This window comes from Ammodytes marinus (assembly GCF_949987685.1).
Source record: "Ammodytes marinus genome assembly, chromosome: 5".
Classification (NCBI taxonomy): domain Eukaryota; kingdom Metazoa; phylum Chordata; class Actinopteri; order Uranoscopiformes; family Ammodytidae; genus Ammodytes; species Ammodytes marinus.
Window position 1 is genome coordinate 1,724,416 of NC_137234.1, and position 25,000 is coordinate 1,749,415.

Genomic DNA, 25,000 nt, shown 5'->3' on the forward strand with positions numbered 1-25,000 from the left:
TGTGTAATTTAACTTTTGTAGAGCGCGTCTGTCTCCACGGTTGCTTCAAGCTCGTCTATTTTGATTTTAATGTCCCGTCCTCTCCGCTACGTAGGCAAGATGGCGGCCGTTGAGTGTGGAAAGTGTCCATCGCTCCATACTCAAGTTTTAGACCGTTTTGAGTGCACGACCGAGGAACTTACAGTGCACTGCATTTTGGCACACTCTCCGGTTTTGCGCAAAGTGCACTCAAAAAAGTAAGTGTAAGTACAGAAGAGCGCGATTTCAGACACAGCACTGTTTGTTTAGTGTTTAGGGAAGGTCCAGTTGGAAGGGCAGAGGCGATGGTAGATGGTATTATGATTGTTATGACATTTGTAGAACATAACACAATTTAAAGGCCTACTTCACCTGGTGGGAATATGAAGGTGTATTGAATTCTGAGATCCTATGTAGTATAAATGTGCAAAAAAAAATTAAATTGGTTCATCCTAGTCTGAGAAAAGACAGAAAGAGTGTTTTATGGTCTCACTTAGACCAGGCCCCCAGGACTGTGCCTTCTCCGAGCAGCCAGCATGGACATGTGGCCAACCCGTTGGTATTGCATGGTAAGGGGTGGAGCTTATTTTCATGCGGCCCGTAGGCAGATGTCCCTGTCCACACAGTACAAGCAGCGAACAAGATTGTGTCTCTGCACATTTTTTCTGGATATCAATCATAGGCTCATACTTATCTTTAGACCATATACTATTAAAATGGAAGTTTTCTCATTTCAAAACGCCACCTCAAGCGTTTTATTAGCCCAACGGCTTTTAACGGCTTTCAGTTTGTTTTCGCCAGGCTAGATGCTACAGAACGAGACACCCGCCTCCAGTCCGCTACGCTTGCCGCCCTCTTTCTTGATAGGTCCATAGTGCAGCTACGTCCATGCTACGTAATGCTTTGGGCCGCATGGAATTTCCGGATTATGCTTCCTTGTTGCTTCTCTGCGCCTATGAGCAGCTTTCATAGGAATGAATGGGCGCCATGTTTCAATACGGTGTCCATTTCTTTATATGTCCATGGGTTAGACAGTGAGACCATAAAACACTCTTTCTGCCTTTTCTCAGGCTAGGATGAACCGATTTCTAAAATGTTTGCACATTTATACTACATAGGATCTCAGAGTTCAACACACCTTCATATTCCCACCAGGTGAAATAGGCCTGTAAGAACTACCAAAAAATGAAAGAAAAATATTTTCTCTCTTTGTCAGTCAAATGAAAACATGTAAAGACTGTTTCTCTCTCCCACAGTGTGTGTGAATATCAATACTGTTGGAGAGACCTCAGCAATCATTGGACCGTCCTCCTCTCAGAATGAAGGCAAACATTTATTTTATTATGATAAAAATTATTATTATTATTATTAAAGGGGCACTGTGTAATACGACATCATCAAGAAAGTTCTAGAATGCAACGCTCCCTGGGTAACCCCACACCTTTTGAATAATAACAGAAGCTACAGTGGCCTTCAAGGACAAGAACAATTCTAAATTTTAAACAATGCACCTTGTGAGGAAACGGAAGATTTCAGCTCTGTGAGAATGGTGACTGATTCTCCCACTGCAATCAGGTGTGTGTGGCACTGATTGGCTGATTGAGCCCAGGTGTGAGGAGGTTATATCTGCCCTGAGACCCCAGTGCTCTGTGCTGCTCATTGTCTCACCTTCGGAGGTAGTGAGAGGTTGTCTCTGAGTGCTCTCTGTGTTGCAAAGTCAACTGTTTTACTTGTGTATGCGTTCAACTGCTTGGCAGTGGTGGTTTAGTTGTTGCTTTAGTTTGTTATATTAAAGGTAGCCTGTGTGGCCCTTTACCGCTCCGTGCATTTTTGTTTTCTCCCTCTCCCTGTAGTCGCTTTTGCGATTTAGTGGTTATACCTCCGGGGATAACTTTCAGACACACCTGGGTCCGCACCTGTGTCCCAAACCCCTACCCCCCCAGTCATTACACACCTGATGACATTCCAACCAACATGGATTCCTCCATAAGACTTGCCTGCTCAATGGACAAAATTTAATATTAATATTTGTAATTCTCCGCTCAGGAGGATAATTCAGATTATTGGCAGAGGTGATTTTACACCAATGAGGACATATTTATGAATGAGGATATTGATTTTAGCTAAAAAAATTACTTAAAATGTTACACAGTGCCCCTTAAGTTTTTCTATTTGAGAAAGTACATTTTTACATATAAAGTCTAATTCTATCGGGGGGGTTTTGTCTACTTCTGACACACAGATGTAATTGTTGCCCTACCAGCGCCCAAACCCATCTCATTTTACAAACAACAGCTCCAGTCAAACCTCCGGGTTTCATTGAAGTGCGCACAAGAAGGGTGGGCACAGAAGAAGGATGAACAAATTCTGGACGATATCTACACCAAGCTGTACATCACAGCTGGGGGGAACGCAGACATCAACAAACAGCATGAAATCAGACAGATTGAGGGGGTGAAACCAGCAGCAACGGAGAAATCAATTAACCCAAGTGACATTTTCCAACCCCCCTCTGGAAGACCCATTAGAACAGTGCTCACCATGGGAATTGCAGGAATTGGCAAAACATTTCTTGCGAGAAAGTTTGTTTGGGACTTTGCCGAAGGAAGAGCCAATCAAGATGTGCATCTCATATTCCTTTTCACCTTTCGCGATTTGAACTTATGGAAGGAAGAAAAGTTCAGTCTGGCGAAGCTCGTTCATAAATGTATCAAGGAGGCCAGAGTCATCAGTGAAGAAGCGCTTAACGAAATATTTACAACTCTGCAGTCTTCAGGAAAAACCTGCTTTGACGACAGCAAATTCAAACTTCTGTTTGTTTTGGATGGACTGGATGAGAGCCGGATTGAACTGGACTGTTCTACCGATGAAAACAAGGACACAGACTGTGATGTTTCAGAGTCCACCTCAGTCAACGTGCTGCTGACAAACCTCATCAAGAAGAATCTGCTTCCCTCTGCTCGCCTCTGGATAACCACACGACCCGCAGCAGCCAATCGGATCCATTCTGATTTTGTTGACATGGTGACAGAGGTCAGAGGGTTCACTGACCCACAGAAAGAGGAGTACTTCAGGAAGAGATTCAGAGATGAGGAGGAGAAGGCCAGCAGAATCATCTCCCACATCAAGAAATCACGAAGCCTCCACATCATGTGCCACATCCCAGTCTTCTGCTGGATCACTGCTATAGTCCTGGAGGATTGGATGGAGACCAGAGGGGACGGAGAGCTGCCCAAGACCCTGACTGAGATGTACACAGAATTCATGAAGTTTCAGATCCATCAAACGAAAAAGAGGAAAACCCCCAAAAAGTACAGTCAATACATTAAGTCATTAGCTAAACTAGCTTTCCACCAGCTGCAAACAGGCAACCTGATCTTCTACGAGAAAGATCTAAAAGAGAGCGGCATCGATGTGAGAAGAGCTGCGGTTTGGTCAGGAGTGTTCACGGAGATCTTTAAGGAGGAACTTGGGAGGAGGGATGATGACCTGAAGATGTTTAGCTTCATCCATCTGACAGTTCATGAGTATTTGGCCGCTCTCTATGTAGAGAAGGAACTCATTAACAAAAACAGGAATGTCATGTCCGAGACGGTACCGCAAACTCTTTCTGAACGTGTGCGACGGTTCTTCAGCAAAACATCCATGAGGTTTGTGGACCATACAGAAGTCCACAGGGTTGCTATTGACAACGCCTTGGAGAGTCCAACTGGACACCTGGACTTGTTCCTCCGCTTCCTGCTTGGTCTCTCACTGCCGACCAATCAGAATCGTATACAAGGCCTGCTGACAAACACAGGAAGTAGCTCACAGACCAATCAGGCTACAGTCGAGTACATCAAGAAGAAGATCAGTGAGGATATCTCTCCAGAGAGAAGCATCAATCTGTTCCACTGTCTGAATGAACTGAACGATCATTCTCTTGTGGAGGAGATCCAACAGTCCCTGAGCTCAGGACGTCTCTCCACAGATAAACTGTCTCCTGCTCAGTGGTCCGCTCTGGCCTTCATCTTAGCAGGGAAAGAGCAAGACGTGTTTGACCTGAAGAAATACTCTGCTTCAGAGGGAGTTTTTCTGAGGCTGCTGCCAGTGGTCAAAGTCTCCAACAAGGCGCTGTAAGTTCACACATCACTACAGATACTCTTTCATATGTGTAGGTTTGTTACTACTGAATTTCTTAGTCAACTAATTGATAAGTTCAGATCATTCTTCAAATGGGGCAACTGTGTCTCAGGTGGGAGAGCGGGTCGGCCAATGATCGAAGGGTTGGCGGTTCGATCCCCGCCCTGCCACTTGTGTCATGGTTGTTGTGTCCTTGGGCAAGACACTTCACCCACCTTGCCTGGTGTGAATGTGTATGACTGCTGTATGTTTGAGGTGGTGGTCTGAGGGGCCGTAGGCGCTGAATGGCAGCCACGCTTCCGTCAGTCTGCCCCAGGGCAGCTGTGGCTACTATGGTAGTTTACCACCACCGGTATGACTGTGTGTGAATGAATGGAACCTGGAACCCTGTAAAGAGCTTTGAGTGTGATTGAAAGCGCTATATAAATGTGATACATTATTATTATTAAATGGATCACTTTCTTGCCTGAGAACTTAATGCTTAATTAATCGATCAATCAACTCAGTGATGATCAATGTTATGATCTGTAAACTGTAGATGTCATACTGTATCAATGTTTGTCTTTATTATTAACTCCCTTTCAGGCTGAGTGAATGTAACCTGTCATGGAGATGCTGTGAAGCTCTGGCCTCAGTTCTCAGCTCCTCCTCTAGTCTGAGAGAGCTGGACCTGAGTAACAACGAGCTGAAGGATTCAGGAGTGATCCATCTCTCTTTTGGAATGAAGAGTCCACTCTGTAAACTGGAGACTCTCAGGTCAGGCTTCATGGATCAACCGTGACTTGGTGTTGTTTAAATTTTGTTCACTTATTTTGCCACCACTATTTTCAGGTACAGATATGGATGTGTAGTAGCCTGGCACCGCCCGCCTACATACTTCCGCTCAATTTTCATTTCCCTTCAGTAGTCAGTCTGGGTCTGCAGTATATTAGTGGGTTTTCTCAGCCAGATTTTTGGCGGTCCAATCAGCGAACAGAGGGAGTGGCTGAGAAGCCGGCGCATGACAAAATGTCACGACCAAACATGATGCGATTGGTTGGCAGATCCAGAGTGGCACTGGGCAGATCCAATAGTTTTAAACTTCAACAGACACCCGCCTTCAAGCGAGTTAACGTTTGTCAATTGAGCAATTCCAGACCTTCTGTAAAAATGAAATGAAGTACGATTGTCTGGTAGGACCAGGCTAAATGAAGTACGATGGTCTGGTAGGACCAGGCTAAATGAAGTACGATGGTCTGGTAGGACCAGGCTAAATGAAGTGCGATGCTCTGGTCGGACCAGGCTAAATGTCTGTTGATCCAGGGGGAGAAATTCAGCTTTGATTTTTTACATTGTACTACTATGGTCGAGAGCTGTGAATAAATGAAATAAAATTAAAAGAAATGTTTTCTCATATCGTTAGCCTCATAGCATAATTGCCTAAATTATATTTACTCTACTCCACTTTACTCTACATCTACTCTATTCTACATCTACTCTACTCTACATCTACTTTACCCAACTCTATAACCCTTAAAATATGACTTAGGCAATTATGCTCTTAGGCTAACGAAAAGTAGATGTAGAGTAAAAGTGGAGTAGAGTAAATATCATTTAGGCAACTATGCTATGAGGCTAACGTTATGTTGTATTTATATATATTCTAAGGCTGTTCGGATGTAACCTGACATGGAGAAGCTGTGAAGCTCTGTCCTCAGTTCTCATCTCCCAGTCCTCTAGTCTGAGAGAGCTGGACCTGAGTAACAACGACCTGCGAGATTATGGAGTGGGGCGTCTCTCTATTGGACTGAAGAGCCCACTCTGTAAACTGGAGACTCTCAGGTCAGGCTTCATGAACCTGGAAAGGATGATCTGTAACTGTCACATGGGTTGCGTTCCGAATCTCATACTTTCTACTATATAGTATGTAGAAAAAATATTTAGGATGTCCTGATTCTTGTGGCCAGATTTAGGATGGTTAGAAGTACCCGGATGTCCTACTTCATGCGGCCAAGATTGTTAGTGTTGAAAACTGCATCCTATTTGGGCGATTCTGACCCACAATCCAGTGCGCACGTGAAGTGACGTCACATCGACGAAGCCTCCATATGAAAACAAACGGGGATGCAACGGATATAAAAGCAAGAGGCAAGATCAAGGCGCAATGTTATGATGAAATAAGAGAGAAAAGTATGTCCCAATAGTATGCCTACTGCATCCTAACTAGATTATTTTTATCGTCGGATGTAGTATGTAGAATAGAGAAAAGAAATAGTATGCGATTCGGAACGCAACCATGGTGTTATTCTCTCCCCAGTCATTTTGCCAATTATCTTTTCAGTCAATCAGTGCGCTTACGTGTGTGTGTGTGTGTGTGTGTGTGTGTGTGTGTGTGTGTGTGTGTGTGTGTGTGTGTGTGTGTGTGTGTGTGTGTGTGTGTGTGTGTGTGTGTGTGTGTGTGTGTGTGTGTGTGAGAGAGAGAGGGGGAGAGAGAGAAACATGTTGTAGGTGTTTAAGCTTAAAGGTGGAGTCAGTCAGTGTATTTACATGCAGACTCATAATCGGATAAATAAATGAATAAGACTTCAACAGGACTTGTAAAATGCACCTTTATCCGATCTACTTCACACACAAATCGGCACATTAACGGACAAGCGAAGTCGGATAGGAACACCTAGATGACTCGTTCATAGTCGGCATTCTCTCTGCATGTATACAGGGATCGGACATCGCTTATCGGAGTTTGCGTTCTGCGCTTGCTCGAGAATCCCTGCCGGGGATTTCACAAGGAAGTGGAAGGAGATGACGTAATAAATAATTGTGTTTTTGCCGGAAGGGAACCGGACGTGGCTCTATAACCACTTGTTGTTGAAAGGGCTACAGCGCCACCTAGCATAGTGGAGACAGCCATGCATCGGACATTTATCCGATTCTCTGAAAAGCCATGTGTTCTTAGACAAGTGACGCGGTCCGTTCGAGTGGCAAAATCGGTACATGACTTAATCCAATATAGCTGTCCCATGGAAACGCACTGACTGATGTGAAAGTTGTAAATGCTGAAAATATTTATCAGAAAATATATTTGTGATCCCTTGGGGAAAATGGTGTAAAAAGAAAAAACTAGTATCAACTACAAAATGAAATGTTGTCACGTACTGTATGTTGTGTTTATATATATATATATATATATATTCCTAGGCTAATCAGCTGTAACCTCTCAGAGAAAGGCTGTGAAGCTCTGTCCTCAGTTCTCAGCTCCTCCTCTAGTCTGAGAGAGCTGGACCTGAGTAACAACGACCTGCAGGATTCAGGAGTGAAGCATCTGTCTGCTGCACTGAAGAGTCCACACTGGAAACTGGAAACTCTCAGGTCAGGATCCATCTTCTGTTTATCACATAACCATTAAATGTTTCTTGATGTTAGAATCTTCACCATGATCCTGTGATCTGTTTCTATAAATGTATTTATTTTATTTATCCTTTATTTAACCAGGTTAGTCTCATTGAGATTAAAATCTCTTTTACAAGAGAGATCTGGCCAAGATGGACAGCAGAACACAGTTACACATAAAACACAATACAAAATACAAGTTCGATATTAAATACAGTTGTAAAACATAAAAATAAGATTCTTAACTAAAAACATTCACAATTTCCGATGGAGTCCAACTTCAAACTCTTAACAACAGCCTTAAATTTGTTTAGAGTTACTAGGTGCTGAAGCTAAAGAAATAAAGAAAGAAAAGCCTGCCCAGTTATATCTCTGAAAAGGCCTGAATTAACATTTTTTTTCAGTGATAACGTTAGCCTGCACTGAACGTACTAGATTATTAGCATTGAAGGTCTTTCTCAGCGCCCGCCTACGTACTTCTGCTCAAGTTTCATTTCCCTTCAGTAGTCAGTGGGTCTGCGGTATATTCGAGGGTTTTATCAGCCAGATTTTTACCGGTCCAATCAGCGAACAGAGGGAGTGGCTGAGAACAATGACGTTGAGGTTGTGCACCAGTTTCAGTTGTAGTCAGAAGCCGGTGCATGACATACGTCACGACCAAAACGTTATGCGATTGGTTGGCAGATCCAGAGTGGCACTGGGTAGGTCCAATAGTTTTAAACTTCAACAGACACCCACCTTCAAGTGAGTTAACGTTTGTCAATTGAGCGATTCCAGACCTTCTGTACAAATGAAATTCCATAGAGGCTCAGTCCTATTCACAGCAGACCCGGGTTAGAATCCAGCCCGGGTCGTTCTCTGCTTGTCATTCCCCTCCTTACCCAATCTCATCTCTTATAAATCAAAAAGATGCCACCAAAAAAAATTGGAATTCGCTGTGTGTGTGTGTGTGTGTGTGTGTGTGTGTGTGTGTGTGTGTGTGTGTGTGTGTGTGTGTGTGTGTGTGTGTGTGTGTGTGTGTGTAGTCTTTCAGGTTGTCTGATCACAGAGAAAGGCTGTGCTTCTCTGGCCTCAGCTCTGAGCTCCAACCCCTCCCATCTGAGAGAGCTGGACCTGAGCTACAACCATCCAGGAGACTCAGGGGTGAAGCTGCTGGAGGATCCCCTCTTGAGACTGGAGACTCTCAGGTATGAAGAGACAACTTACAGACTTTCTCCGACTTAAAGCTGGGGTGGAGGATTTGGGGAGAAAATGGCAGTTGGGATAGAGATTCGAATCCAAATGCCTCAACCGCTCCACTTGTTCTCTTTGGTCCCTCCCCTTTGGTCCCTCCCTGACACGCTCTACACCAACAAAGTCGTGCCAAAGTGAATGGACAGTCCCAACAGCCAATAAGAACAGAGAATCGGAGCCTCGCTCTGATTGGTCAAAGTGTACAGCTCATGTTAACTTTGACCAATCAGAAATTACATACCCCAGCTTTAAGAAAAGGTGAAGGAAACCGTTCCTGTGTGTGCATTTTTTTTTTATAGAAATGGGCAAAAGTTGCATATCAAGGTTAGCTTAGCTCTTTTGTAGGATACCTTTAGAACAAGTACAACATGAAACTGAGTCAAAAATCAACAGGGCAAACAATTGACATAGTAAATGTACAACCCCACCCCCGATAATCAGTTCATTCAGAAAGTCTGTGTGTGACATGATAACACTCTAGAGGTGCGCTTCTTTAAGCAGCTCAAAAGATAAACTCTACAACATTACTTAAAGGTGCAGTGTGTAATATGACATCATCAAGAAAGTTCTACAAAGTTCTAGAATGCAACACTCCCTGGGTAACCCCACCCCTTTTGAATAATAACAGAAGCTACAGTGGCCTTCAAGGACAAGAACAATTCTAAATTTTAAACAATGCACCTGATGACATTCCAACAATGACACTTTCAAGATGGCGGCACAAGGCCTTGGTCCAAAATATGCAGAAATATGGACATATATGAGACCCTTTCTAAGGGAAAAAAAAAAATATTCAAAACGTTTTTTTCAGCTAGTATGCACTAAATTAAATTTACTGATGGATATCATAATTACTTTCTACAAAATCTGCTAGGAAATAAAACCCCAAATTCTACACACTGCAGGTTTAACGGTGGATCTGAGTGAATGTTTTTGAAGGTTTATTCTGTTTGTTCCTGCAGGTTGGAACCTCGTGGAGAGCGATGGATGAAACCTGGTCTGAGGAAGTGTAAGTGTTTATTGTTTACTGTTTTTTTTGTTTTTTTGAAGATATTTTTTTTGGCATTTTTATGCTTTATTGACAGTGTAGAGACAGAGTTGAAATGGGGCAGAACGGGGAGTGACATGCAGAGAACGACCGCGGGCTGGAATCGAACCCGGGTCCGCTGCTGGCCGAGGCCCATGGGGGGGGACGCCCTACCAACTGAGCTAAGGGCGCCCCCTTTATTGTTTATTGTTAAAAGGATCCCCATTAGCTTTCACCAAAATGGGAGGAGCAAGTCTTCTTGGGGTCCACAAAAAAAATCACTTAAAGTCCTACTTCACCAGTGGGAATATGAAGGTGTATTGAACTCTGAGATCCTATTTAGTATAAATGTGCAAAAAAAATTAAATTGGTTCATCCTAGCCTGAGAAAAGGAAGAAAGAGTGTTTTATGGTCTCACTGTCTAACCCTACATTTTTCACACATTGTAAAATGTAGGGTTAGGGTTAGGATTAACAGGACAGCTGGGCCAAGGGAAGACTGAGGGAAGACTGAGGTAAGAAAAACCTCATTCATTATATTATAATAGTTATTTTATAATGATAGAACGCCGGTTCCGTCTGGGTGAAGTATTCCTTTAATAGAGCATTACATTCATACAGTAAATATGTCCATTCTCTGCTCACACATTTAAATAGTGCATTCTCAGATGCTATTCAGTTTACGTATGTTCGTATATAAGTGTGTGTTTACTTTGATTCCTGCAAAAAAAAAGGCAGCAAGTGTTAAAGTAGTTTAAATCACAAGTGAAGGCCAGGACACACCAGTCCGACTACCCGAAAATGGTGACTGCCGATTCAGGGAGCTCCAGTCTTCCCGTCGCGGCCGAAAAAGTGCAAAGAACACACCAAACCGACTGTTGCCTTTCCGTACGCTCTGCGCTTGCGCGGGACGTAATGTCTCCATAACAGCAGGCGGCGCTAATCTGTATTGTGGCCCGAAAAAATACGGAAGCCGGAAATGATGGGACGGCTCTCTAGAGCATAAACATAGATAGAAATACGTATTTATATTTATGGACCATAAAGAGCACCATTTTTAGCAAAGAGTGTCGAGCATGGTGTCGAGCAGTCAACAAGGGTTGATGCATGTGAGTACTCGCTGAACGAAACAAACAAACACATTAAAACGATGGCTAACTGTTGTTAGCTGTTTGTGCTACCCGCTTCACTTCCGGGCTTCACTGATTCGCTAGCCCTCCACAAATCAAATTGCTCAAACTGAAAGACTGTCCGCCCGACGACATCAACTACGACCGATTTCACGGCACACACCAAACAGATTCGTGTCTCCGTCCCCTCGAAACTCTACGACGGCGATTATCGGGCCGGTGTGTCCTGGCCTTTAGAAGTTTGACAGAAGATGTAAAACAATGACGTCATTCGGAGGTTTTGATGCTATCGGTGTATGAATGTGTGCTCTAGTTGTAAGTCGCTTTGTCTGCTAAATGACATATAATGTAATGTCTGGTGAACAACTGCTGCTGTGTTGTGTCTTGTTCTCTCCATCAGATTCCTGTGAACTCACACTGGACACAAACACAGTACACAGACTCCTCAAACTGTCTGACAACAACAGGAGGGTGACATCGGTGGAGGAGAGGCAGCCATATCCTGATCATCCAGAGAGGTTTGACTACAAGCAACAGCTGCTGTGTAGTAATGATCTGACTGGTCGCCGTTACTGGGAGGTCAAGTTGAGCGGAAGGGTTAAAACATCAGTGAGTTACAGAGGAATCAGCAGGAAAGGAAGCGGTAATGACTGTTGGTTTGGACACAACGATCAGTCCTGGAGTCTGAGCTGCTCCGAGGATCTTGGTGTTTACTCTGTCTGGCACAATGACATAAGAACATCCATCTCCTCCTCCTCTGTCTCTCACAGAGAAACATCCATCCCCTCCTCCTCTGTCTCTCACATATCCACATCCATCCCCTCCTCCTCTGTCTCTCACAGAGTAGCAGTGTATGTGGACTGTCCTGCTGGCTCTCTGTCCTTCTACAGTGTCTCCTCTGACTCACTGATCCACCTCCACACCTTCAACACCACATTCACTGAACCTCTGTATGCTGGGTTTTGGTTGTCGTGGCCTGGTGCCTCAGTATCTCTGTGTCGTCTGTAGGAGGGAGAGTCTCCAACTGTAACACACACACACACACACACACACACACACACACACACACACACACACACACACACACACACACACACACACACACACAGGTAGAGATGGTGGGCACTTTATATGTAATATCGGCCACCACTGGTCGGTAAGGTATATAGTTTTCCATTGATAAACTGATTTTTTTGGCATTTTTATGCTTTATTGATAGTGTAGAGACAGAGTTGAAATGGGGCAGAGAGGGGAGTGACATGCAGAGAACGACCGCAGGCTGGAATCAAACCCGGGTCCGCTGCTGGCCGAGGCCCATGGGGGGGGGGGGGGGACGCCCTACCAACTGAGCTAAGGGCGCCCCCAACTGATCTATGATTTTAATTAGATGTGCACAGAGGGACCCACGATAGGGGACACCTATTTCCGGCCTTGAATTTTAGGTTTCAGTTAGGTCCACAGTGAGAAAAGATAACACACTCACACACACACACACACACACACACACACACACACACACACACACACACACACACACACACACACACACACACACACACACACACACACACACAAAGCCAAGGATAAAATAATGATTCAAGAAATAGTAGTGTAAGTCTATTATCTTTCCTGTGAGAATAAGGTAACGGCATTTTAAGGAAAGAAAGTCACTATTTTATTAGAATAAAAAAATACATTTTAGTCTTCTGGAAAAAGTTAAACTATAAAAAAAAATGTAATGTTTTTTTTGGTGTATTTTTTGCTTTTATTAGACAGTTATGAAGAGTCAGAGATGAAATGAGCCTAGGCTGTGTAATAATAATACTTTTTTTTACCACGCACACACACACACACACACACACACACACACACACACAGGCCTATACGGACACGTAGTGGATCATGAGGAGATATTCACTGATTTTGACAAAAGGTGATTTTGACAACAAGCGTTCTCTAGAATCACTGACTACACCTTTTAATCACTGTTGTTTTCATTTGGGTTTTTTTAACAAGGCAAAGAAAGAAATGTTGGTATTGGGCATTTGACATGAGTCTGGCGCCCCCTATCGGTATTTATTTCACATTACATCCAGTTGACTGCATATTGCACATATTGTAAATATTGGTTGCGTTCCGAATCTCCTCCTCTTTCTTTTCTCTATTCTACATACTACATCGGACGATAAAAATAATCTAGTTAGGATGCAGTAGGCATACTATTGGGACATACTTTTACTCTCTTATTTCATCATAGCATTGCGCCTTGATCTTGCCTCTTGCTTTTATATCCGTCGCATCCCCGTTTGTTTTCATATGGAGGCTTCGTCGATGTGACGTCACTTCACGTGCGCATTGGATTGTGGGTCAGAATCGCCCCAAGTAGGATGCAGTTTTCAACACTAACAATCTTGGCCGGATGAAGTAGGACATCCGGGTACTTCTAACCATCCTAAATCTGGCCACAAGAATCGGGACATCCTAAATCTTTTTTTCTACCAAACTATATAGTAGAAAGTATGAGATTTGGAACGCAACCATTGTAAATATTGGTTCATCACATTGCACATTTCAATTGAACTTATCTACTTTTCACTTTCTATTCTATTTCATACATACTGTTTTATATTGTACAAAAACAATCCTTGTACTGCTTAGTATTTAGAAAGTATCTAATGTCAATATTGTTTATCTTATTCTACTCTTCTTTTTTTTAAGATATTTTTTTGGGCATTTTTATGCTTTATTGATAGTGTTAAGAGACAGAGTTGAAATGGGGCAGAGAGGGGAGTGACATGCAGAGAACGACCGCGGGCTGGAATCGAACCCGGGTCCGCTGCTGGCCGAGGCCCATGGGGGGGGGACGCCCTACCAACTGAGCTAAGGGCGCCCCCATGTTATTCTACTCTACATTTTGTTTTTGTATCGTTCCTATTGCACTGTGGGTCAGAGATAAACGCCATTTCAATTCTGATGTCTGTCTTGAATATACAGGTGAAGCTCGAAAAATTAGAATATCGTGCAAAAGTTCATTTATTTCAGTAATTCAACTTAAAAGGTGAAACTAAAATATTATATTGACTCATTACATGCAAAGTGAGATATCTCAAGCCTTCATTTGTTATAATTGTATTTATTATGGCTTTACAGCTTATGAAAACCCCACATTCACAATCTCTGAAAATTGTAATATTACATAAAAATCAATAAAAAAGGGATTTTAAATACAGAAATATCGGCCCTCTATAAAGTATAATCATGCACATGTACTCAGTACTTGGTTTGGGACCCTTTTGCATGAATTCTTGCCTCAATTCCAATTCATTTTCCATGATATTCTAATAATATGAGTATCACCTGTATCTATCTATCTATCTATCTATCTATCTATCTATCTATCTATCTATCTATCTATCTATCTATCTATCTATCTATCTATCTATCTATCTATCTATCTATCTATCTATCTATCTATCTAGTGTGTGTGAGTGAGTGAGTGAGTGAGTGAGTGAGTGAGTGAGTGAGTGAGTGAGTGAGTGAGTGAGTGAGTGAGTGAGTGAGTGAGTGAGTGAGTGAGTGAGTGAGTGAGTGAGTGAGTGAGGCCTCTGTCTTGCATATATCAGATCTGACAATAAAAAACTCTGACTTTTGACTTGATTTTATTAGACCATTTGTTTATTTTTCCAGCTCATCAGACTTGACAGGAGCTATCTATCTATCTATCTATCTATCTAGTGTGAGTGAGTGAGTGAGTGAGTGAGTGAGTGAGTGAGTGAGTGAGTGAGTGAGTGAGTGAGTGAGTGAGTGAGTGAGTGAGTGAGTGAGTGAGTGAGTGAGTGAGTGAGTGAGTGTAATAGGAGCTTGCCTAGAGCAGTTTGTATTTTTCTACCGTAATAATAATTTGTTTACGTATATATAAATTGAAAAGTAACTATGTAAGTACAGCTCTTAAAAATGCATTTTCGGCATTTTTTTTTTTTAAAGAAGAAAATGTCTCATAAATCAGACAGTGAACAACATATGAACAAATCCTTCAGTAATAACCTTCAGAATAGTGCTGAGAATGATTATGGAAAGTTTAGTTGATGTAAGTGCTTTAGAAGTTGTAGATTTTTGGTTCTGAGTATTGAAGAAAAAAACCTAATGTTGAGATAATGTCCGTTAAAGATGGTTGTACAGGAGAAATATACAGACGCAAAACAGACAAGGATTAGTCAATTAAACACCCAAATGTACATTCCGGACATTTTGATTTATACTAGTATGAAAGAAGACATGTTATGGAAGATAAATAGACAAAAATTCTATAAGTTGACCAGTGCATGAAAAAAACAAGCCCTGTATTCCAAATCACATACTCTTTCTTTTTTCTACACTACATACTAAAGTACAGAAGAGTTTTAGTCTTTTTACTACACTACATACTAAAGTACAGAAGAGGTTTAGTCTTTTCACTACACTACATACTAAAGTACAGAAGAGTTTTAGTCTTTTTACTACACTACATACTAAAGTACAGAAGAGTTTTAGTCTTTTTACTACACTACATACTAAAGCACAGAAGAGTTTTAGTCTTTATACACTACATACTAAAGTACAGAAGAGTTTTAGTCTTTTTACTACACTACATACTAAAGTACAGAAGAGTTTTAGTCTTTTTTCTACACTACATACTAAAGTACAGAAGAGTTTTAGTCTTTTTACTACACTACATACTAAAGTACAGAAGAGTTTTAGTCTTTTTACTACACTACATACTAAAGTACAGAAGAGTTTTAGGGCCACAGACAGGAGAGGAAAAAAATCAGATAAGGAAGATTTTTTTTTTATTATGTCGAGAAATGTCAAGAATAAAGACGAATACTCCAAAATGCTATTGGAGTTAATGGGGCATTTATGTATTTTCAGCATACTACAATTGACGTGCATGTATTGGGACATCCTAAATCTTTTTCTGGCATACTAAATAGTACGCAGGGATGTTTTCGCCGTGGAATCCAATCCATAATCCGGATCCATCTCAAATCCACTCCCGGTCCAGTGTCTCCCCTATGATCCACTGTCCGTGTTTTGGGCTCATTGTACCTTAACAGCCATTTAGCCCCGAAACAGCGCTGTTTGTCCGCTTGTCTATAGCCTGTCTTGTGTAGCCTGATTCGTGTGTGTGTGTGTGTTCCCCCTTTCCCACTGGAATATCGCTTTATATTGGCCACTGTGGGAATACCAAAATCCTAAATCATGGAATGCATTGGAATAGCTTGATTTTTCCACCTTCCAGGCCTAAAGGATCGAACCGGTGTTTGCGTCAGAATTCACCCCGTGTTCTGAGCCTGTGATGGCGGCGTCACTGCGAGCACGTTGACCGCTCTCTCTGGGGCTTGTTCTACTGGCTTTCTAACTGGGATTAATATAGCGATTTATGGAGAATACATGAACACAAGTCGGAGAGGGATTTCACAAGGGGTAAGTGGACGTATTGCGCTTTATATGTCATACTCTTTCAGATGTGTTTTGTTTTTTTGGTAGCATTACTAGCGTGCTAGCTGCTAGCTGCTTTCCCCCCGGGGTTAGCTCAACAGCAGGCTAGTAGCAACCGTCTTTGTCTGCGGAGACTGTGAAGCTATACACCCATTATCGGACGCCTCCCCCTTGATTTTAAGCTATTTCTACCTTTAAATGACATTCAACCCACTCCACCAACTATCATTTTAAACCTATAAACACGCTGCGTTCGACCGTATCTGTCCCACTTTCTAAATAGCGTCGATATCTCTACCTTTAGCCCATCCGTTAACACATAACAACCTTAGCGTGTTTTCAAACTATTTTAATGCATTTTCTAACCCTCCTAGTCAGATTTTGACTCGATATAGCGTCCCAAAATGTCTAACGTGGATAAAGCCGTGCTAGAAATTGAAATAATAGCGAAAATAAATGGTTAAAACGGGGGATTTGAACCACTGTCCGATAATGGAAATATATAGGGTTTGACAGGGAGTTCAGTGCGTGTCGAATACACGGTAAATATCACGTTATAGCAGCAGTTATACAACCCCCAATGTGCACAATTATACAGTACTGGGTATTATAGTATTAAATGTGTATTATTATCATATAAAATGGTTGTTTTCTTGCAAAGGGAAGCTTAGCCACTCTTAACCTAGTGTGTGTGTCCGATATTGGATCTAGTTGAGCGCATAGTGGGCCGCGGTCGGGCCTCAAAACCCCAAATTCAACTTAAATCGAAATACATGTACACAACTCGATAATTGCACTCGTAAGCTAACGCCAGTGTGTGTGTATTTAAGCTAACGTTGTTCAGCTGGACTCAATGTAAGGTGGTTTTATAAAGTGAGCCAAGTTAGCTACATACAGTGCTAACTAAAGGTTACAGCGGGCCGCGAAGGCTTCTGAGCTTAGCCTACAGAAATGTCTCGTTCCTATACGTGTGTAATTAACGTTGGGTAAGCCCCCCAACCCCCCCATCCATACATAAATACACACACACACACACACACACACACACACACACACACACACACACACAATAATCAGCATTTCTTATTTTGCCAACTGTCCAAAGTTGACACACATGGCTAATGACAATAAATGCTAATAATTCAAAACACCATAATATCGTTGACATGTGGCTCGTGGAGTTCTCTAGTACTTTATATATGGAGAAAATCCGTAATGAGATCTTACGGAAAGCAGAGAAGTTTAAACAGATATGTCAGCCTTTTCCTGGACTATATAACAGCACTGAAGGGACCTACATGACACCTCGTTGACTTTTTATTTTCTGCTTAACATTTACCTTTTTAGTTTAAACAATGTCCGTAGAAACCTGTAAAGTAGAGTACGCCATGTTAGCTGTTTGTTTTATTTTGTCTTGTTTCTGTGTTCACTTTTTCAGTTGTGTTTAAAGGTTCTTTTAAAAAAAATCCTGATATAAAGTATTTAGAATAATTTAAACACCATGGTTGCGTTCCAATTCTCCTCCTCTTTCTTTTTTCTATTCTACATACTACATCGAATGATAAAAAGAATCTAGTTAGGATGCAGTAGGCATACTATTATTGGGACATACTTTTCTCTCTTATTTCATCATAACATTGAGCCTTGATCTTGCCTCTTGCTTTTATATCCGTCTCATCCGCGTTTGTTTTCATATGGAGGCTTCGTCGATGTGACGTCACTTCACGTGCGCACTGGATTGTGGGTCAGAATCGCCCAAATAGGATGCACTTTTCAACACTAACAATCTTGGCCGCATGAAGTAGGACATCCGGGTACTTCTAACCATCCTAAATCTGGCCACAAGAATCGGGACATCCTAAATCTTTTTTCTACCATACTATATAGTAGAAAGTATGCGATTCGGAACGCAACCCATGATATATCATAATAGGTTACTTTTCCTACTCAACCGCCCCACAATGCATTGCGTCTTTTTTATTCTTTATTGCTTCTGTATACTTCAGTGTAACCGGTCCGACGAACCTCGCATACACAATGGATGGTTAAGTAGACAGTATGTATACATGTTGAGCATGTAGGAGGGAGGACGTTAGTAGGGCTTTTAGTATGTAGTATATACATGTTGAGTATGTAGGAGGGAGGACGTTAGTAGGGCTTTTAGTATGTAGTATATACATGTTGAGTATGTAGGAGGGAGGACGTTAGTAGGGCTTTTAGTATGTAGTATATACATGTTGAGTATGTAGGAGGGAGGACGTTAGTAGGGCTTTTAGTATGTAGTATATACATGTTGAGTATGTAGGAGAGAGGACGTTAGTAGGACGTTGTGTAGTAGTAGGGAATTCAACATGTAATGAAACCAGTAGTGTGTGTGTGTGTGTGTGTGTGTGTGTGTGTGTGTGTGTGTGTGTGTGTGTGTGTGTGTGTGTGTGTGTGTGTGTGTGTGTGTGTGTGTGTGTGTGTGTGTGTGTGTGTGTGTGTGTGTGTGTGTGTGTGTGTGTGTTTCAATTGAACTAAAATTGTTGGGTCATAAAAGGCAAATAACGAATATTTACTTGAAACTGACCACTGCAGAACTATTGCCTATATTCCCTTCAAGCACCTATAATTTTACACATTTTATGAACGAAAATCAATCGCCAATCTGACTAATAACCGTTAAAGGAATACGTCACCCACACGGAACCGGCGTTCTATCATTATAAAATCACTATTATAATATAATGAATTAGGTTTTTCTTCCCTCAGTCTTCCTTCAGTCTTCCCTTGGCCCAGCTGTCCTGTTAATCCCAACCCCACAGTTTACCATGTGTGATGTCACGCATGGGAAAAATGTATAGGGTTAGACAGTGAGACCATAAAACACTCTTTCTGCCTTTTCTCAGGCTAGGATGAACCGATTTCTAAAATGTTTGCATATTTATACTACATAGGATCTCAGGGTTCAATACACCTTCATATTCCCACCAGGTGAAGTAGGTAAAGCCACCTCACCTCGACTTAAAATAATCTCTTTGTTTGTATTCCATTTCCAGGAAGTAAATATTTGTGTAGATATTATCAGAGTAAACAAACAGGTCTTAATCTTTCTAGTTTATCTAGAAATAATCTCGTGGGAGGCTGTGGTGAAGTGTGTAGGGCGGTTCGGTCGTCCACTGGGTTACAGGGTCGACGGTTCGATCCCCCGTCTCCCCGCCACATGTCCAAGTGTCCCTGAGCAAAGAGACACTGAACCCTAAATGTCTCCTGATAGTTAGCTTGCACCCTGCGTGGTAGCTGCTGCTGCTGCTATCGGTGTATGAATGTGTGTGTGTGTGAATGGGTGAATGTGTACAAAACAATGTAAAGCGCTTTGGGTCTGTGAAAAACCAGGGAAAAGAGTTTTATAAGTGGAGACTATTTACCATTCTGTTGACTCATCCAGGATATTGGTTCACGTGGATGTTATTATCGTTTGGTTGTGTTAAATCCTCTTGACTCAGATCTGATGTGCTTACTAAAGGAGTCGCTGTTAAGGCCTTTGCACACCGGGCGCGACGCGAATAAACGCAACGTAAAAGCGAATGTTTTGAAATGTGAATTTTGTCGCGTCCCACTTTAGAAGCGACGTCCCAGAAAAATCGAACCCAGTTCGAAAAAATAAAAAACGCAAATTCGCGATGCGAAATGACGGCGCTGGTGTGGAAGCTTGTATTGACTCTGTATACGTTCGTTAATAAACGGATTAATCGCACGAATAAAAAGCGCCCGGTGTGCAAAGGCCTTTATATGTTGTTTTAAAGGTGTAGTCAGTGATTCTGGAGAACGCTTGTTGTCAAAATCACTTTTTGTCAAAATCAGTGAATATCTCCTCATGATCCACTACGTGTGTGCGTGTGCGTGTGTGTGTGTGTGTGTGTGAAAATCCTTGCATCTGACTATGTGTAAGTAAAGTATTTTAAACATTTAAGAAAGTTAATTGAAATGAATACTATTTGACAAAATAAAGAGGGACCTCTTTTTGAATTGTCTTTACCCTGTGTGTGTGTCTCTGTGTTTCTGTGTGTGTGTGTGAGTCTGTGTGTGTTGGGCCGTAGTTTGGACACCCCTGCTCTCTAGACTAACCTTTCTTTCCCTTGCTTGCAGGCGGCTGCCATGTGTGCGCCAGGGCATGGTCGGCGTAGCGGGCTCCAGCCCTGAGGGGGGGTCCACGGCCCCACGCAGGCCCAGCCAAACCCTCTCTCCCCTGGGAAGATCCCACTAAGATGTCCCTCAGCAGCGGCCCTACAGGTTCACGCAGCTCTCTTCAATCTATAACGAGTTGTTTGCGTTTTTTAATGTCTCCTTAAAGGTGCAGTGTGTAATATGACATCATCAAGAAAGTTCTACAAAGTTCTAGAATGCAACGCTCCCTGGGTAACCCCAACCCTTTTTGAATAATAACAGAAGCTACAGTGGCCTTCAAGGACAAGAACAATTCTAAATTTTAAACAATGCACCTGAGGACATTCCAACTATGACACTTTCAAGATGGCGGCACTAGGCCTTGGTCCAAAGTATGGAGACATATGGACATATATGAGACCCCCATATAATCAGCTATTATGCACTAAATTAAATGTACTTATGGATATTATAATTACTTTCAACAAAATCTGCTAGGAAATAAAACCCAAAATTCTACACACTGCAGGTTTAAAGGGGCTGTAAGCGGAATGGTTCTTTTAGCTAACTTCCTGTCAGTTACTGCAGTTAGCAGTCCCCTCGCTCGTCCCTACGTCACCACATTAATGCACTGCGGTCTTCAAGCAGCAAGTTATCTAGCATCATCTCAGATCCATAAGTGTGATAAAACATGATAAAAACCATCAAAACAGACATTGGGAAGGATTCTTACCTGCTCCGCCATTGTAGGCGCATACACATTCACCCATCTGTTGCTCTGGCGTGCACCGGCAGTGAGACCATGAGTGAGACGGGTGTCAGTTTGTATCGTTCTTTCTTGTGATTGGATATTCATTTCGGGATCCCCCGAAAAGTTTATTTGCCGATTACTTTATGAAACGCGCACATTATGTAAGTGATTACTGTATGAATAAAGAGCGATTTTAACACTTATATTAACATAAATAAACCGCTTACTTCACCTTTTAAAGTGGACATGAAACGTAAAGTAATTTAGAAAAAAAATTGTATATTCAACGATTACACTTGAAGTTATAAGACATTTTCAGGTGGTACTAATGTTAATTTTTACTCAAGCGAGCCGCCATATTGCCGTGACGATCCGGCTCCCCCTCTGGCAGCATCTGAAGTCTTCCTGCATCCACACTATTCGCGCTTCACTTTAGTATTACCATGTAATCACCTGGTCAATGATCAAATTCCTTCGTGATTTTTCTCTACTTATGACATCTATTGCAGCATGTCCGTCCTGGGAGAGGGATCCCTTACTCTGTCGACTCTCCCTGAGATTTCTTAAAAAAAAATAGTTTTTTCTCAGCCGAGCTAAGGGTGTAAGGGCAGGGTGTCATATTGTATCATATTGTATGAAGTGTAAAGACCATTGAGGCAAATGTTAATTTGTGATATTGGGCTATACAAATAAAACTGATTTGATTTGATTTACGAGGAACTTTTAAACATTTCTGAAACAGTCTCATTTTTCCTCTGATGATCATAAATTACATGTAACAGCAAATGAGACCATCAGTGCAAAGAATGCTATTTTTATATAGTTTTTCTTAATGCCTTAGCAGCAGCCCTGCAGGTTAATGCTACTCTCTGTCTCTACATTTTATTTTTTAAAGATTTTTTGGGGGGGGGGAATTTTCAAGCTTTATTAGATAGTACAGAGTTTTTTTTTTTTTTTTTTTTTTTTTTAAACCTTTATTTATACAGGTAAATCCCATTGAGACCGAAGACTCTTTTGCAAGGGAGACCTGTTTTCCTTTCCCACGTTACCATTCACACACACATTCATACACCGATAGCAGGCTAACTATCGACATTCACACGGAGTTGAAATGGGGAGACAGATTGAGAGGGCGGATGATATGCAGTTTTTTACATCACACTAGCGACTGTGGCTCAGGTGGTAGATAGTTAGCCTGCTGCTATCGGTGTACGAATGTTTGTGTGAATGGTAACGTGGGAAAGGAAAACAGGTCTCCCTTGCAAAAGAGTCTTCGGTCTCAATGGGATTTACCTGTAGAAATAAAGGTTAAAAAAAATAAAAATAAAAATGTAGGGTTAGACAGTGAGACCATAAAACACTCTTTCTGCCTTTTCTCAGGCTAGGATGAACCGATTTCTAAAATTTTTGCAGATTTATACTTCATAGGATCTCAGAGTTCAATACACCTTCATATTCCCACCGGTAAAGTAGGTCTTTAACCCCTTACCTCTCTCTTTTTCAGGCGGGAAAGGTGTGGACTCGAATGCGGTGGACACTTACGACAGCGGGGACGAGTGGGATATCGGAGTAGGAAATCTAATAATCGACCTGGACGCAGATTTGGAAAAAGACAAGTTAGAAATGTCGAGTGGCAAGGAGGGAGTAGGAGGAGGAGGAGGGGGGGGAAACATGGGGGCCCCTCCAACCAGCGCAGTCGCCGCTTTACCGGACAATATAAAATTCGTAAGCCCCGTGGCGACACATGGCAAAGAAAGCAAATCGAAATCCAAGCGTAGCAAAAACTCTAAGGAAAGCGCGAAAGCCCCACAAGCCGTTTCTGTTTCAGTTTCGGACGGAGGGAGTGCTGCTAAGAAAGACATTATTCAGCAAGGTTCGACCCTACCCTCAAACCCCAACCCTACCCCGAACTCCACCCCGACAAAAGGAGGGGACAAACCCAGTTCTAAATCATCCCGCGCGTTAACCGGAGCGGTGAAAAAGGACAAAGAAGGGGGCACAGGGAAATCTAAAAAAGTGGACAAAATGGACGCCGGTGTTGTCGTGACGTCGAACGCGGGAGTTTTAAACGCGGAGAAAGAATCGGCGGCGCCCGTTTTGCCGTTCGAAGGACAAATACAAAACCCGGATTTATCTACCGGAGCGGCGGGGAATGAGCAGCAGATAATGGGAAACATGGCACTGGATTCTCTGGATTCAGCAGCAGGGATCGGACTGCTGTTGCCACCTGCTGTAGCCACAGAACAGGAGGAAGAAGTGGAAAACAACAATGGCGGTGAATGCAGAAGCCTGAAGAAAGTGGTCGGAGTGAAGGTGAGATTTGATTTAGTGTGTGTGTGTGTGTGTGTGTGTGTGTGTGTGTGTGTGTGTGTGTGTGTGTGTGTGTGTGTGTGTGTGTGTGTGTGTGTGTGTGTGTGTGTGTGTGTGTGTGTGTGTGTGTGTGTGTGTGTGTGTGTGTGTGTGTGTGTGTGTGTGTGTGTGTGTGTGTCGTCCTTGACCGGTTTACATGGGGTCAACAGGGAGGATTTTTCTTGAGGAAGTTCTAAAATGTTTTGTGTTTTTTGACACAAGTTCAAGGTTTTCCAAGTGTCACCTTATCACCAGCTGTGTGTGTGTTTCAGTGTGTGTGTCTGTGTCTGTTCCAGTGTGTGTGTGTGTGTGTCTGTTTCCCTGTGTGTCTGTATCAGTGTGTGTGTGTCTGTTTCTGTGTGTGTGTGTGTCTGTATGTCTCAGTGTGTGTGTGTGTGTGTGTGTGTGTGTCTGTGTCTGTATGTGTGTGTCTGTATCAGTGTGTCTGTATGTCTGTGTGTGTGTGTGTCTGTTTCCCTGTCTGTGTGTGTGTGTGTGTGTGTGTGTGTCTGTCTGTATCAGTGTCTGTCTGTTTCAGTGTCTGTATGTTTCAGTGTCTGTATGTTTCAGTGTGTGTGTCTGTTTCCCTGTTTGTGTGTGTGTGTGTTCCAGTGTATGTGTGTCTGTATCAGTGTGTCTGTATGTTTCAGTGTGTGTGTGTGTGTCTGTTTCCGTGTCTGTGTGTGTGTGCGTGTATGTCTTTATCAGTGTGTATGTGTGTGTCTGTTTCGGGGTGTGTGTGTGTGTGTGTATGTTGATAGGAGAATAATGTTTTGTCGACTCATATTCAAGGTCTCTCGAAGTCTCTCCCACTACCTTAAGAATTATTAAAGGTGCAGTCAGTGATTCTGGAGAACGCTTGTTGTCAAAATCACTTTCTAGTCAAAATCAGTGAATATCTCCTCATGATCCACTACCTGTCTGTACTGTGTGTGCGCTGAAAAAAAATCCAGTGTTAATACACAGCCTAGGCTCTGTAAATGGGCATATTTCTAGCTATGGTGGCCCCCTAAGTTTACAACTCACTCACTCACTCACTCACTCACTCACTCACTCACTCACTCACTCACTCACTCACTCTCTCACACACACACACACACACACACACACACACACACACACACACACCTTTAAGACAGTGTTGCTGTGGTCACAAGAGAAAGTAGCCCATTCAGAAAGTTATCCTTTTATTTCTGTGAGGAATTCAGGGAAATGCCAACCCACTCTCCACCTACTCTGCTATTGGCTGCTGAGTTTTTACCCAACACACACACACACACACACACACTCTCTCTCTCTCTCTCTCTCTCTCCATGCCTCTCTCTCTCTCCCTCTCTCTCTCTCCCTCTCTCTCTCTCTGCTTGTGAGGACTTTCATT

At 42.4% G+C, this 25,000-nt stretch overlaps 2 protein-coding genes across 2 annotated transcripts in view; both read left to right on the top strand.

Moving 5' to 3' along the window:
• Positions 1-20,622, top strand: part of LOC307251130 (NLR family CARD domain-containing protein 3-like) — a gene marked incomplete at both ends in the record, with an annotated part of 21,155 nt that extends 533 nt beyond the window's left edge. Inside the window, 7 exons of the mRNA XM_080028451.1 lie at positions 2,282-4,133; positions 7,318-7,488; positions 8,535-8,696; positions 9,705-9,751; positions 11,299-11,477; positions 11,745-11,902; positions 20,505-20,622. Coding sequence (XP_079884577.1) covers positions 2,282-4,133; positions 7,318-7,488; positions 8,535-8,696; positions 9,705-9,751; positions 11,299-11,477; positions 11,745-11,902; positions 20,505-20,622 — 2,687 coding nt within the window. The remainder of the gene's footprint in view (positions 1-2,281; positions 4,134-7,317; positions 7,489-8,534; positions 8,697-9,704; positions 9,752-11,298; positions 11,478-11,744; positions 11,903-20,504) is intronic.
• znf609a (zinc finger protein 609a) overlaps positions 16,009-25,000 on the top strand; it is a gene marked incomplete at its 3' end in the record, with an annotated part of 26,196 nt that continues 17,204 nt past the window's right edge. The window contains 3 exon segments of the mRNA XM_080028453.1: positions 16,009-16,361; positions 20,505-20,648; positions 22,778-23,586. Coding sequence (XP_079884579.1) covers positions 20,624-20,648; positions 22,778-23,586 — 834 coding nt within the window. The 5' untranslated portion in view covers positions 16,009-16,361; positions 20,505-20,623.